General features: G+C 43.3%; 1 protein-coding gene across 5 annotated transcripts in view; it reads left to right on the plus strand.

Annotated features, from left to right (window-relative positions):
- Positions 1-15476, plus strand: part of APBB1IP (amyloid beta precursor protein binding family B member 1 interacting protein) — an 86914-nt gene extending 71438 nt beyond the window's left edge. For 2 of the 5 annotated variants that reach the window (XM_006025361.3, XM_006025360.3), the window contains exons 11-14: positions 1277-1375; positions 3122-3239; positions 9532-9623; positions 13900-15476. In XM_006025361.3, coding sequence (XP_006025423.1) covers positions 1277-1375; positions 3122-3239; positions 9532-9623; positions 13900-14433 — 843 coding nt within the window. In that variant the 3' untranslated portion in view covers positions 14434-15476. The other 3 variants (XM_014520709.2, XM_014520710.2, XM_014520711.2) reach the window with 3 other exon arrangements.
- Positions 15477-16444: the final 968 nt, after the last annotated feature.

Below are 16444 nucleotides of genomic sequence, written 5' to 3' on the forward strand. Positions count from 1 at the left end.
TGAGGAAAAACCTGCAGCATCCTTATAGGCTCAGCAGTGCTACGCTGGCTAGCACTATGGAAGAAAGAGATTTGGGGGGCATCATTGACCACAAGATGAATATGAGCCTGCAATGCGATGCTGCAGCTAGTAAAGCGACCAAAACGCTGGCTTGCATCCATGGATGCTTCTCAAGTAAATCCCAGGACGTCGTTCTCCCCTTGTACTCGGCCTTAGTGAGGCCGCAGCTGGAATACTGCATCCAGTTTTGGGCCCCGCAATTCAAAAAGGATGTGGAGAAGCTTGAGAGAGTCCAGAGAAGAGCCACGCGCATGATCAGAGGTCAGGAAAACAGACCCTACGATGACAGGCTGAGAGCTATGGGGATCTTTAGCCTGGAAAAGCGCAGGCTCAGGGGCGATCTGATGGCCACCTATAAGTTTATCAGGGGTGACCACCAGTATCTGGGGGAACGTTTGTTCACCAGAGCGCCCCAAGGGATGACGACTAGGTCGAACGGTCATAAACTACTACAAGACCGTTTCAGGCTGGACATAAGGAAGAATTTCTTTACTGTCTGAGCCCCCAAGGTCTGGAACAGCCTGCCATCGGAGGTGGTTCAAGCATCTACATTGAACACCTTCAAGAGTAAATTGGATGCTTATCTAGCTGGGATCCTATGACCCCAGCTGACTTCTTGCCCTTCGGGCAGGGGGCTGGACTCAATGATCTTCCAAGGTCCCTTCCAGCCCTAATGTCTATGAACTCTATGAAATTTGGAGGAACAGAACTAGACCCAGGCCCAAAGAAAAACTCAGTAAAGAAAAAAACTGTGTTTCAGAGGAAAGTCCTTGGTTATCCATTTTACCTTGGTCTTTGGAAACTACTCATGTTCAATTGCATTCTGGGTGCTTTACAGAAGGCAGACTACAACGAGAACCATTCTTCCTCTTATTAATATGTTAAAGTGTTAAGCCCCAAACTATGACATTTGTACACTTCATTCACCTGCCGATCACATTTTAGATTTCTAAAACTCTTGAATTCACAAAGCAAGCCTATCTTGCAATGCATTACATTTGTTATAAGAAAACACTGCTAACATTAATCTGCTTGTACTGTAATTTGTGATCTCACTCTTTTTATATGCTCTTTTCCACCACTGATTTAATCATCTCCAGGCTAACGCAATTTAGAAAGGCATTGTTCTCACTGAGATCATCACACTGGGTCTCTGCTTTTTACATTTTGCTGGCTATATATATAATTTTATAATTGCACAAATTACTCGTTTCAGCATCCACAGATTCAGAAGGAGTCACAATATATCAAGTATTTATGCTGTGATGACCAGTGGACTCTACATCAGTGGGTAACTGGAATAAGAATTGCCAAGGCAAGTAAAAAGGCATTTTCTTCATTTTTTTTCTCCAGGACCCTGTCCCAACTCCACCCCCCACCTAAATGGCTGTCATTAGAGCTATGCCTGTGTAACAGTTGGAGATGTGATTGGAATGTGTAGGCCTGGGAACATGCTAATTTCAGTATAGCTAGCTCAGGTACCAGCAGCAGCGAAGATGGGGTGGCACAGACCACCCAGGTATCCCTATAGCCATCGTGACTCCATTGCAACTAGTGCCCTTGCTAGCTAGATTAAAGCTACCTTGTTGCATCTCCACATGCTACAGTCATACTTCCCACTTCCCTGTATACTCACTACATCCAGGCATAAAACAAGTGGGTTGATCTCAGCTTCAGGAAATGCCGCTTTGCTTCTTGTCCATGGAGTGACACCAAAAAGTGATGGCGGAGACCTTGATGGCTAAACTAAGGGGTTAGGCATTCAGCTATGGTTCATTAAGCATGCTACAAGCTGGCTCCTTGGCATGCTTTGTTGTTCTGACTTAATGGGCTGGCAGCCTTTTCAAGTCACAGGCTGGAACAACCCACTCCACTTTTCTAGTCCAGGTGGCTTCAGTGTTGCATCAGCAGTGAGAGCGGTTTTGCCTGCATCTATGCCAGAGCCAGGCACCTAGGACTACTGGCATCAGCAATGCTTTTCCCAGCATCCTGGTCCCCAACAGGAGCACAAGTGCAGCTTCCAGCTGGAGGGGGGCTATGCCAGGGCTTGGCAGCTTGGAACTGAACCCATGCTGCTGGCACTGGTTCTCTCTAACCACCTGTTCCCTGGCTGGACTGTGCAGCTTCTAGCTGGTGGTGTCCACATTGTTGTCACTTCTACCCACTCTCCAGCTCCTGGCTGTACCACAGGCACAGCTGAAAGTTGCCTGGCCCCGACTCAGTTCCCCATTTTCTGGAAGCTGCACCTGTGCTGCATCAGGGGGTAGAGAGAAGTGGTGTCAGTGCAAGCACAGGTTCTAGCTGCCCAGCTGCAGTACAACTTCCTAATGCCCAGCCCCAGCTCCTTCTGGTTCCATGGGCTACATCCAGTGGCTCCTGGCCCACAGGCCATATGTTGCCAACCCATGCCATAGCACAATAATGGTTTAGCTCTGAAATGCCTGACTTGATAGTAATAATAAAAGTGTCATGGCTGTTTCCACCCCATAAAGGTAACCCATGGGAAATCATTGGAAACATTCCCAGTTACAATTGGTTTTGAGCTGGGTTTCAAAGTGTTCAAATCTCAGCTGAAAATATCAAGTCAGGCAGTTGTATTCCAGTGCACTAGGCTTAGGACCTGGATTCTCTCTGAGGTGTTGTCACTGAGAGACTGTGGCTCTTCTGTCATTCCTTTTTCCATCTGTGAAATGGAGATAATGCTGCTTACTTGCCCTTGTACACCTCAAAGGTCTTTTGCACTATTCTAAAAGAGCTAAATATTATACTTAGTTTTCTGTCCTGTACTGAATGGGTCTTATGGCAGAATCAGATAGAAATCAATGGGACTCCACTTGGGCATTGGAGCCAGTGAGACTTGGTACAAGTGCAAAACTTCCCCCAGCACGTAACTAAGTTTTGGGCAGAGGGACATAATTGGCACAAATAGCTGTTTTTAATCAAAAATGGGTAGAAAGGAACAGGATCAAAAAACCTGGCTCAAACCAAATGAGTGTCTAGCCAGCGAGGCATGTGTGTTCACACTCTGACTCAGGATAAAAGGTGTGATTTATTTCCCCAGTATGGCAAGACACTGTATGATAACTACAAACGTGCAGTACAACGGGCTGGGTTGGCTGCTCGATGGACAAGCCTAGGGATCGTGGAACCAGCTGTGAGCACAGGATCATCATCAACAGGTACCATCACTGCTCCCACGATCATTTTGCATCACAGTTAAACTGACTAACTGCTCTGCCTAGGATCTATCCTTGGAAAACTCTCCCATTGGATTAATAAAAAAATGTCCTGTTCAGACCAACAGTTGTAACCTAGAGAAGGTCCCGTACAAGTGAGTTTACACTTCTATGACTGCTTCCAGATGTTAAAAAAACCAAAATAATGGCACTTTATTTAAACTCCATGCACTCTTGCATCAAGCCCAGCACATACCCAGAAGAGGCAGAGCATGAGTTGGACCCAGCTGGCCCGATGTTTGTAAAGATTGGGCGTTTTAGTGGGGCTTATTTGTTGCTTTTATCTAATAACTGATGGAATCAGCTTTAGATAAGTGCCAAAAAGTGCTGCCCAAGCACCCAATCTATACAGATGCTGCAGAGCTGGGTCAAAGTAACGCACCGCTTCTTCTGATAAAGCCCATTTTGTTTGTTTGTTTGTTTTCAACATCTGCAAGCAGCCTGAATAGACAAACAAGGCCGCCAAAGCAGATTTAAGTAAGCGCATACTTATGCACGTTATTTCAGTGGCATCTGACCATGGCTTCTCTCCCACTATTTGTTATCCTGACTGAAAGTCAATGCAGACATGAGTGCTAGAATTCTCCAGTCTTCCACTCAAAAGCATCTCTTCCTCCCTGGGCTCATTCTTGGAACTTCTCCTCCAAAGGGTAGATTGGGTGATGCTAATGTTATTTGGGGAGGGGATCAGTACAGCTATGAGCTATTCTGTTCTCTGCTTTCTCCTTATTTTTGCATGGAGACTATTTGGCTCCATCATACCATGGGGCAAGATATCTTTAGCAAACTCATTTTCACCAGAGCACAGTTACAGGATGGGGAGGATTGAGGTATTTGCTGTACTTACAGTATCTCTGTTACCCATTTATTGTTCAGACATAGCAGGGCACAATAATAGTAATACCTTAGTATGTTATTTATTGAGAAAAAAAGTGCTGAGCCCCTTTTCAGTATCATAAAAACTATATCAAACCAAACCAAACTACCTTAATCCTATCAATACTGTCACTTTCTACATTCCCCTTTTTAGCTCAAAATCTTACTCCCCAACCCCTTCAAATACTTTACCTTTTGTCTCTGCAAGTGCCAATATAGAAACGAAAGTGGACTTTGCAGCCTAGATGTGAAGTTTACAAATAGCTAGAAGACAGAGTCCTAAAGTCACTGGGACCTTTTTTAAGGAACTGGCTTCTGAGTTCCAATGAAGGAGGGAGATTTGGAAAGTACAGTAAAATAATGGATGACTTCATTGGGTGTAGAGTCCTATGTCAGCTGATTTTGAAACAGGTGACATAGGACTCCTATGAGTCCTAAGAAAAGGAAACTCCACCTATCCCACGCAGTCAAGTGGCAGTTGCCTTCTAGGCTTTAAGACTGGGGGAAGTGGGAAGGGAATGTGCAGGAGAAGTTTGCTCATTTTAAACTGTGACCTTATTTCAGCGGGAGCAGTGGGCACACTGGGTTTTTAAATGGTCAGTGAGAGCTGTTTTGTGTGTGCATGTATTGTCCATACAAAATATATACACAAGAGGCAAGAATTCCTTTTTCATCTTTTATTGGACCATCTGGGCGAGAAGTTGGTCTGGGAGAGAAGACTAAAAGGAGGATAGTATGTGCCTGAAAGTTGTTAATACTTCTCTCAGCTGTTAATACAATTACTACAACTACCAGTAAAAGATACCATAAAAAGCCTTGCCTCTCACACATTTCCTGGGTCATCACAGCTATAACACTCCAACCCTAACACAACAGATATGCAACAAAAATTTGGAACAAAGTCAAAATGAAAATTAACTACAGCAGTGATAAATTGCATATATTGCAAGCTCTGTCCAAGTACAGAAGCAGTGCAACAAGCCAATATTTCCACTGGCTATTAATCTGAAATAATGGATCATCTTACATGGTCATATACCATGGAAAGATCTTATTAACTGATGTTTTCTCTACAGACTTAGCTGTTGAGGATTATTAGCATCCTAATATGAGCAGGTAATTGGATTTTAACACATAGTAGCTATGACAAAATATGGAGAACTACGTATTTGCCAGAATTCACTTTCCCCATGTTATACAAGCTGGAATGTCTAACTACAAGCAGCTGCTGGCTGACAATTTAAAATGGAGCAGAATATTTTGTTCCAATTACCATATACAGTGTTGGCTGAAATGAAGAACAGCAGTCAGCAGCCCCACACAGAAATGGCAGGGGGTGGGGGTGGGGGAGCTGTCCTTAATCAACCTCAATCACTACTTAGAAAGGCAGGTGGAGTTTCCTTTTCTTCCATCTCATGCAAGATATATATGTAGATCAGTTCTTTGTGGCTACTGTTTATGGTATCTGCAAACACCCTAAACTGCACAATTGGTGTTTTTTAAGATCTTTGGCACCAAACTAATCCCATGCCAACACTCATTGTTTTAATCTCTTTCTCACTATGTTAATCTTCATATACAATGCCAGGATGTTCCAAAGTTGAAAGACACTGTTCTTCCTAGACATACTGCATCATCCCTGGGCTCTCGCCTGGCTCCGTTGGAATCATATTTTGTACAGAACTTCTAATTAAAAGTAGTATTGTTAATTTCCATTTCATTTTAACACAAAACATTGGAACACTTGAATGAGAGAGAGAACACCACAGATAAAATTGCAGAGGGAAGGAGGCCTAGATTCACATTAGCAAACCCAAAGCGAACTTTGGTTGGCTATGTTTGTGTGCATGTTTGGTGGATGGGTGGGACCAAGTGTCCAATACCTTGCTCAAGTCTAGTACAGTTTATAAAATAGAGAAGGACCCATTAACTGAAGGAGATGTTGGAGGAGAGCTTCCATTTAGCTATATCCTAACTTCCTGATTATGTTTTTGTCAGACTGCCCTCTCTAGACAGTGGACTTAAGTACAGTGCTCCCTCCTGATCTTACCTCACACCTCAGTGAGATGACAGTATTTTTGAGCACGTTGTCCCTAAGCTCTTGTAAGTAGCTTTTGAATTCTGTTCATAGTAGGACAGATAAAACACACACAGTAGGTATGTAGGACCCCTTCAATTCACCTTCAAGGACAAATGGACAGGGCTCTTTAAGAAGCAGTAGACAGGCTAGATATCATACTCCTGAGAGCAGTATAAGGGAAGGACCCAGTAGCAAGGGCAGCAAGGGAGTTGACTGGGGAGAAGAGACCCAGGGGAACTGACTGGGGTAAGCCTGGGGAAAACTGAGGGAGATGTAACAGCTTGCAAGGAAAGTCAGCTTGGTGCTAAGTCTGTTCAGGATTCAGAAGCTTCTAGAGGGAGGGGCTGGCCTGAGGAATTAAAAACAGGATTTGCTAGATGAGAGAAAGTCCAAACTAAGAATATGGCATGCCAGGAAGTCCAACAAAACCATGGGTCCTTCAACTAGATTCTTCTCTTTAGTGACCTGCACACTGAATAAGATTAAGATATGGCATGCGAGATAAGCAGGGAGGTGCTGGGGAGAAGGGATGGCTAGAGCAAACAGCCAGTACCGCACTTGGAGCAGGGAGAAGGTGCAAGCTGTTATACTAGGGAAGATGCTTCCCTAAGCTAGGTAACAGGATTTGGGATCCTCAGTGGTGTTCCCACCTCTGCAGCAGGCTCATGCCCACATGACTGATTGTACCTGCTTTTGGGAGCTCCTAATTGAATTTCCAGTCAACATGGAACATAATCCCTATAAAGAAAATGACACTGTGTTAAATGGGTTGAAATAAATCTAAATAAACACATAAAATGCAAAGATCCCAGGCCCAAATCTTCCTTGATACATATCTCTGCAGTGGAATCACTGGCACAGTAGAATTTGATCTTGCTTCTCTGTTAAAAGGTACATGATTTGTAGTTACACAAATCAAATCATTTAACAGGATACTTGGAACACTTCCTATTGCATTCACAGCACTTGCATGCTATTTGCAACTATAGTGATTTTATTTACATAAGCTGGGATGAAAACTTCATGTGTGCTAAGTATACTTGGTCACTTCAATATCCTTATTCCAGAATACCAAATGTTCAGTAAAGGCCTCTGATCCGAGAAGCAACTGAGTATGAACAGGGACCTAATTTAACTTGTGGCAAGACAAAGCCATTTTCATAGCTTTGTCCTGGCATGAGCCCCATTTTGTGGTGGCCCTGCCCCTGAGTGCTGTTTGGCAGAGAGACCCCAGGTGGGAGGAGGGACAAGGGGGTGGCTTCCATCTTGACTGCTGGTTGCCCTTTGTCCAGTCCTACCCCTCAGCGCTGATTGGTAAAGAGGCCCTGGGAGCGATGGGGAGAGTGGGAGGAGGGGCAGCTGTCATCTTGTCTGCTGCCCCCTTTGTGCCGCCCTGCCAGCTGGTACTTTCCTCTCCTGGGCAGTCTGTAACACCCACCCACGAGAAGAAGATTTAATAAAAACTTTTGTAGATTTTGTGGGCAACCCTGGTTTTTGTGAGCAATCCTGGATTTTGCCATTTCTGTAAGATTCATGAAACTGCAATTTAGTTAGGTCCCTAAGCATGAATAGACTGATTGACATTGAAGGGATAATTCAAATGCTTGAAGCTACATATACATTTAAGTACTTTGCTCAACTGGGCCTTAAATTGGCAGTCAAATAAGCTATGACCAATTAGTCACATGATTTGAACTGAGAAACAGGGCACTGAATTGTAATTTCCAATACAGTAATGAATATGGCAGTAAATGTTATGCAGACTTTCCAAAACCTGAGCATCTACAAATCCCATGAACTCCAGTAGGAGCACCTTTAAGAAGCCGGTCCCTAATTTTCTAGCCAGATTTCTCTGCCCTCCATTGTAGTACTATTATAATCTGGGCGTGCCTGTGGGAACACTTTCTATTTCTGTTCTGTCTAGTTTCTCACCTTAGGTAGTCCTACCTTTGAGGCTCAGGCTACTATTATTTTGTTTTATGCCATGTGATAACACTGACTGACATTACTCATAATAATATAAGCACAAACCTGGAAATTGCAGATTTCTTTTATTCTTCTAACTGGAAAAAGCAGTCCACAAACGTGGGCATCTCAGTCATGACATCTTTCATCTTTACTGCATCACAGTGTTGTAAACTACACTAAGAAAATCAGACCAGCTCCTGCAGTTCAGAAATGTATGCACCAGACACCAAAGAATATCTGCTTCTTTCACATGTTTGTCTCTAAAAATCCCAGACTAAACTGGAGGGTTCATTTAATCCTTAGCAGACTATACAGTTTATTTTTCTAGTTAAAACCAAAATACTTTCTGTTGATCTCCCTTTCATTTATAGTGGTTGGCAGTACCAAGATATTTATGCACAGCTCCTTACAAACACACCAAAAGTATACAAAACTTTTCCAGAGTTTCAGTTTAGCCAGCAAATATTTGCAACTCTGGGACTATTCAGGTTTCACAAATCTTCCATAAGGCCCTGCTAGGGAAAACAGATTCAGAGCTATCAGCTATTTTAATAATGTCAAGAAAAAGATTCTCTTGTCCACATTATTTTAAAACTATAGCTCCAATGTTCTTATCCTTATAGGACTATTACACTTTTATCTCTAAATTGAAACAGGCTCCATTAAAATGGAATGCATTAATCTACAATCCATTTGGAGAATTTAACTTAAAATGGCATCCCCAAGTTTAGTAATGGTAAACTGTGGTTAAGAATTTAAGTAGCAGCAGGTCAGAGAGGGTTATATTGAACTCTGTTCCCTTGCCTCCACACTTGCTTCTCATAAAGGCCAATTACAACTCTCCTCAGTTCCAGTACCAACCTTACCTCTGCCTTGTTACACATCCAGCCACCTTCCACCAATCAAAATGAGGGACCCTCACCCCTCCTCAACTATGTGTCACTACACTGATTCCACTCCTTCCATCTTGGTCATCATTACTTGCTTTCCTATAGGATGGTTACTTGCAATTATGGTAGGATTCATGGGATTATTGATTTTAACAGTTTATTTTTCATAGTAAGTATATTTAAACTGAATACAGATGCAAACAAGCACTGTTGTAATGGGTGATGTGGGGTCTGGGGTTTTGTGTGTTTGTTTGATATTGTCATATATTTTATGATATTTACTATACAAGAATTGTAACTGTTTCTCCTCTGGTAGAATCCAAACACATTGTTTGGTAGTCCTCATTCCTAATATGCCCTTGCTTCCCCAGGTTGAAAGAGATAAAACTGTTTTCTTCTCTCTCTTTCGGGTGTATTATAGGTGCTGCTCAAGCAAATGGACAGATCCATCACACTGTACCTCCTGCAAGCAAGGAGTTTTCAGAGGCCCCAAAACAAGCAGAGATTGCAAAGGTACATAATTGAGGTTACTATGGGTGACCTGCGCCCTAATGTAACTCAATTGCTGTTCCAAACAGTTTCCCCTCCCCCTCACTCTACTCTCATAAAGCACCAGTCGGGGAGGGGAGAGGTTTGTGTGTGCAAACTTTATGGCAGGTGTGCCACAAATTAGCCCCATGCCCTCCCCAAGTGCCACTCTTATCTCCTTCTCCTGCTTGCTCTTTCTGCTCCCAGCACCGCTCCCTGTCTGATGTGCTGCTCTGCTTCCTTCATCCTTCCCTGTGCTCTGCCCAATCTGCTGCTGTATTGCCTGCCTCAATCTGTCATGTGCTATACACAGAGGCTACCTGTGCCGTTTGTGATTCCTTGTGCCACATGTTGGCCACCCTTGCACTAGAGCATTAAGGGATAGTGGTGGTGGAGCAACCGTTCTATTGTCTGAAAAAGTGGATAACTGACTCTTCTGACTACTACCACCCTACCACTCCTAAACTCTGTGCAATACATATGAAACATGTACACAGTACAGAAGCCAAGAACTGCTGAGCAGCAGTAGAAGCCAGCCACCGAAGTTCCCTCCTCACAGCACGGAGACACTGTGGTGGTGTCCACACAAGCGCAGACATTTGTCTCTCTGGGGACAAGAAGCAGAGGCGCACCTTGTGCCACTTCTACTTGTCCCTGGGGAATGCCTGTGCCATGCATGCTCTGATGTGTGGCAGGTTACCCCAGGTGTGGTAGGGGAGGCTGGGGCCACCAACTTTGCTGGCTTCAGCAGCCTTACCTGGGGTTCTGGGGGCTGGGAAAGCTGTAGCCACGGCACTCCTGCTCCAGTTTTAGGCAGCGCACACTGTCACCACGTGCACCACCCTGCTTTTTTTCCACATGGGTTTTTCTGACCCTGGAATTTCCTGGGGTCAAAAAACCCACCCACACTGCAGTGTATGGTGCCCATGAGTACTTGAGACAGTCCTTGGTGGGGAGACACTCACTGGAATTTTGGTGCTGTCTTTTTTCTGTCTTGCTCAGAACAGGACTCACTTGGCAGCTCCAGAGATTCTTCAGCACTTAGAGCCTGTAACATTTTACATGTTTACAGTATTGTAAGAAAACACCACATGCTGTCACAAACCTAAATGCATCCTTCAACTCTGTCCAAATTCTTGCTCAATCCATCCGGTAGGCTCTGCAAAAATGTCAGTACAGTAGAGTACATGACAGTATTACACCCTTAGAACACACACACACACCCCGCACACTCCCTACAGCAAGAATATGGTTTGTACAGGAATTCAAAGAGCATCCCAGAGCATGAAGTTCAGGACAGGACAAAGGGAAATGAGCCCTCCAGGACTGTCTCTCTCCTGCCGCTCACTTCAAGTGTCTCATACTTCTTGTTTCTGTCATTCTCTGCCTCCACTTACAAGGCACCCTTATTCTGAGCTCACTTATTTCCCTTCTCAGTTCCTCTCAACTAGATTCTGCTCCCGGAACTCTGCTAGTGGTTTGCTGCTCCTCCCATGTCTCATTCAACCACACACTAATCAAGAAAAGAAAACAAGAGGGCACTGAGCTAGATTTGGCTACAAATTGTACCACTGGCCACAGGGATTGCAAAGCCTCATCAGGCAACTAAGCTGCTGTCTCTGCTCTGTTCTCACTTCCAACTTGCCTCAGACCAAACAACTAAATCTCAGCCTTGAATTTCACTTGCCATTGGGGCTGCACATTGCCCTACAAGTAGCGCAGTACTACACTCCATCTTCCAACTTGCACAGATCTCTTTATATTTCTTGTTTCTTCTCATTATCTCAATGTAACCAGAACTTGAGGTAGCAGTAGTAGAAGCTTTTGTGTTCATAAAGGGAAAAACTAAAAGCAGGAAGTACTTTCGTAGCCCCTGAAGTAGCACATTTGTAAATGTCAGCAGCTATTAGTTGCCACCAAGAATATGAAGAGGGAATACATTCAGGCTGTGCCAACTGGGCTGTGTTAATCTTCAGAATATGGACTAGCAGACACACTGTAAATGATTGTTCAGGTAACATTCAGCCAAAGCAAACACATTCCTAATGACCGCTAACCAATACTTTATTTTTCTTAACTTGTATGATGGGTACTTTGCCTTCGCTTTTGTTTCAAGGAAGCAATCAAAGGACCTGCACACATTACCTTTTGGGATGAATGTTTCTAGAGCTTAAAGGGTTCTGATCATTTTTGCCATATTTTGGAAAGTGGACAGAAGGTAAATGTTACTTGAACAGAAAGCAGGACACACAGCAGATAGTTCCTGGCCCACATCTGGGTGCAAGAGCAGCAGTAGCAGACTTTCCTCTTTGCCCCCAGATCAAGACCAAAGACCCAAAGCCCTGCTTCACTCTTCAATGACTTATAAAGCTGAACAGACACACAGAAGGGAACCCACTACCCCATTTCAAGAGAAGATGCAGCATGGTATACTGAACCCCCACTCTCAGGGGTATGAAGATGGATCCTGCTCCCAGAGACAAAGTTCACCTCTGGTATCCTCATGGATGATGCAATGCCATGGTATGCCAGGGTAGCTAAATGTCACAATCCACTGAAGACAGCTAGTGTTCTCATTATTTTAACATTAGTTTAAAAAAAATTAAAAATAGGAATAACATCTTGAAAAGGGAACATAACTATAACATAGGAAAGAGAGGCAAATAACCCACGCCTGCTTTATTTCCCCCCAGGTCAGGGACAATCTGTATGGATGAGTCCTCCAATAACTATAATGTAGTTAATGTAGCTTACCTGTAGGCATGAGTGAAAAAGCTATAAGGACAGAGCTTCTACTGAAAGTTCATTCAAACTTCAGTGGGATTTTTTTGTTTCTGTAATGTCCTATTGCCACTGCAAACTGAAGTGGAAGCTTCTGCCAGCACAAAGGTGGCCTTCAGCAAGGGGAAAGTTCTGCTCTTTGGAATGTCCTTGTCCTTCAGAGGCAGGGGTGGATCCAGAGGGGTGCAGTGACACAGTCGCACCCCCTTTTTGGCTGCATGCTGCATGCACAGTGAGCTCTCCAGCTAGTCTTCTCAGAGTCCATGCTTTCAGCCCTGGAGCCTGTTTGCTCTCCCCCTTCCCTGAAGTTAGAAGCAGGGGAAAGAAGACAAGTGTCAGTGGCAGCTATGCTCAGCTCTTCCTCTCATAGAGCCTAAAAGCTGCATACCACCACTTGTCCCCTCCTTTTCCCTGCTGCTGAATTCAGGCAGGAGAGTGGGAAGAACAAACAGCAGCAGGCTTGAGCTAAAAGCAGAAAAATGGTATCTGGGTAGACCCCACACTAGTGCTTGTAGAGCTCAGCACATGTAGAGCTCTGGCAGGAGCTGTGCTGACATGGTAATGAGCTCTAAAACCCAGGATCAGAGCAAGGGCACATGCACAATGAGTTCTCTTCACTGCATGCACCACACTGTGATCCACCCTTGTGTTCAGATGCCAATACAAAGGTTTGTGGCATCCCAGGTAATTTCTGAGATAAATTTGCTGATAAGGTCTGTAGGCAACCTGTGCAATCTAGTAGAAACAATTGTTTAGCTTGTGTCAATAAAGGCACGCTGCTGAGTCTGAAGAATATTCATGTGTTCAGGGAGTGAGGCGACACTGGGTGGACAATCAGGGAAGCACCTCTACAGCTGCTGGAACTGTTCTGAAGGTTAGCATTCATTTTGTGCAGCTGTGCTTAGTATGGCTTGATGAATACTTCAAACAGGTATTTGGTAGTGAGAACTCAATTTTGGAAGCATTGTGGACAGCTGTGGGCAGGGAAAACCATAACCTCTTTTGTACCGATTACCTGGGCCAGAACTATGCTAAACCACTTTGCAGTTTGCCCACTGTTTCTCCTATCAGTACCATACACTAAGCTTCTCCTGCATTTTTATAAAATAAATCATCCCTGCTGTTGGCTTTTGTCAGTCTCCACAGGAATACCGGAACCTAAAGGGAGAAGTGCTTGGTACTGCAAAATGTTTTTTTATCTATCACCCCATAATCAAAGAGAATAACTGGAACCCCCAGCAGATGCTGACAATAGGAAGCTTTGTTCAGAGACCGTCTGCCACCTTGCCCACTGTGATGCTATGCTGAGGGAGGCCTGGCTCAAACACTTTCTGGTTTCTGTTAGCTCTATGGTGGTAAGAAATGTTGAAAATATTTGGTGCATGTTCATGCCATTTCAAATCATGTGACAGCAACATTAGTTCATGTATGTTCTTCCCATAACACCAGCCCTCTGACCATTTCACTCTGTTTATTAAAGGAAAAGAGACCAAATGTTGTCAACAACTCTAGTTCAGCTCAGCCAGTCATCAGGCCACAGAAGCCCCAAGCTAAACAGGCCTTGCAACCTCCACCCCCACCTCAACGGCGATCTTCAGCAACTGTATCTTCACCTTGTCTGCCCTCAAAAGCCAAGCGAGGCAGCACAGCTTCCCTATCAGATCCTATCTCATTTCCAGCACCACCGCCTGACATGGGAAGTGATTTGCCACCCCCACCACCTGACTTCTACGAGCCTCCTCCTGATTTTGTGCCCCCTCCACCACCTTCCTTTAGCAACAGCACTGGAGATCTGGCACCACCCCTTCCACCTCCACCTCCACCTCCACCAGCTTCTGTCACCAGTAAACCATTACCCCTGACAAGGAAGCCTGGTCCACCTGCTCCAAAAAGGCAAGAGAACACTGGACAAGTAGGAGAGACAAAGTCCACTGGGGTTGAAGGTGGACAACTAGATTTCATGTCTGATCTAAGGAAAGCCCTTAACAAAAAAAGGGGCGATAATACATCCTGAAGTCTATTGGATGAACAAACTTTTAAGCTACAGCTCTTGTTGTGGGGTGTCATGCTGGGAGTGCTAGATCAGGAGCCCCTGGAGGAATTCTGCCTGCGATTAGAGTTCCTCTTGGGGATCCAAAGGAATGGGGCAGAACACCATTGTCTTCTCTGCCCCACCCCTTCACTGATCCAGCAAGCACTGCTGGTTGAGGCGAGAAATTTGGCCCCTATCCCATTCCTCAGCCCGTTTGAATGCTTAGGATTGCTGGCAGCATGACTAGTTGGATCAATCCCAGTGAGTAAATGTACCATTTCTGTGGTGAGAGTAGAGCTGATCAAAACACAAGAATTGTTTTTCATGGAAATCTTTTGGAGGAAATCAGTTTTTATGTAAATTTCCTGTACATTTTAGTTTTATCAAAAAATTGAAAAACAAAAATTTTCACTTTTGAAGTATTTTTTTTAAATACTGAAAATTTTACCCAAATTGAATGTTTCTTTTCTTCATTTTAATCAAAAAGTCATTTTTTCTCCCAAAAAATATTTTTAATGAAAAAAACCCAAACAACCAAACGAACGCAGGCATCTCTCTAGGATGCCGGGTGGCATTGCGTATTCCAAGTGCCTTCAAGAATCTGCCACGTTTACTGAAATGACTTAGACTGATATGTTCTCAGGCATGGTTAAAAATACTTTTGTCAGCAATCAAAGCTGTAACCTATAAACTTCATTTATCTTAATTATTTTAGACAAAACCATTTTAAGATAAAAAATCTGTTATTTTTTCCCTTGGTTAGCATTTTTCCCCATTCTTTTTAGCATTGGTCTTCAACTGTGCCTAAAAACATTAATTTTTATAAAAACATATTATGCCTGTGTATGAATATGTCTCTACCTACAATCTTCCTCATTTGTGATTCAATTTAATTCTTCCTTGTTCATCTGAATAGCATCTGTTGTTAGTGCTCAAATAAAAATATCTTCTATTTTATATCTGCACAAAGTGTCAAATTTAATGAGCAAACGTTTGTATTGAAATGTGGTAGCAGGCAACTTCAAGTACTTTAAGATTTTGTCTTCGGGGTCTTGCCACTTGTTTCTTCTCCCTCTCAGGCAGCTTATCCTGTAAAGCTATATATAATGAATATGTTTTGTATTGCCAGTGTTTGAAACAAGGCAAATATATTGGCTCCCAGTCATTCATAATATAGAATTGATGGCTGCAATACAATTACACTAGAAAATAATTTGTCAATCAAATCCAAGGCACGATTTTTCTGCAGTATGTCCACACATGGAGTTATTCTGCAATAGATATTATATAGGCAAGTGTACATTCTCCGTCTCTTCTACTTCCTCTTTCAGATTGTCAGTATTTAAACTTTACTAAAAGGATGAGCGGGGCAGAGTTAAGGGAGGAATGTTACATGAAGTGTTAATGACTGCCGCCAACTGGTTCATCAATCTGTGGACAACTACAGAGGTAGTTGAGGGCATTAGCTCTGTTAACCAGATGCCACAGAGCAGCATGTTCCTCATGTGCCTCTTCTGGTTTTCTGATTTTCACGAAAGTCAGTATGGCCCTGCTCACTGATGCCTAATAGAGCATTACCTGGACATTTGGAATTGATTGGGTTGGGAGTTTAGAAGCTGACACTATTTTCAAACTGAGAAATGCTATTGAAATGAGCTTGGCCAGTCAAACAGAATCCTTAGTAATAACCTTATTGATCAGACAGACACAAGTAAGTAAAGTGAAAACGGGGGTGGAAAGAAGATTGCAAACACCTGATTGTACTCTATTTCTAATTATATCAACTATGCAAAAACATCTAAAATGCTAAGGAGCCAAGTGTCATTTTGTGAAGAGTAGCTAGGTATACAAAAAAACCCCATGAAAACATCTGCTATCTGATCATTTTTATATCAAATAGCTTTTTATACACCACTCACCTATTATCACAAATAAACACATTGTGTTGATGAAACATTAATATTGTTGAGTTTCTGAGCTGATGAATTAAGTC

This window comes from Alligator sinensis, unplaced genomic scaffold (assembly GCF_000455745.1).
Source record: "Alligator sinensis unplaced genomic scaffold, ASM45574v1 scaffold455_1, whole genome shotgun sequence".
Lineage (NCBI taxonomy): Eukaryota > Metazoa > Chordata > Crocodylia > Alligatoridae > Alligator > Alligator sinensis.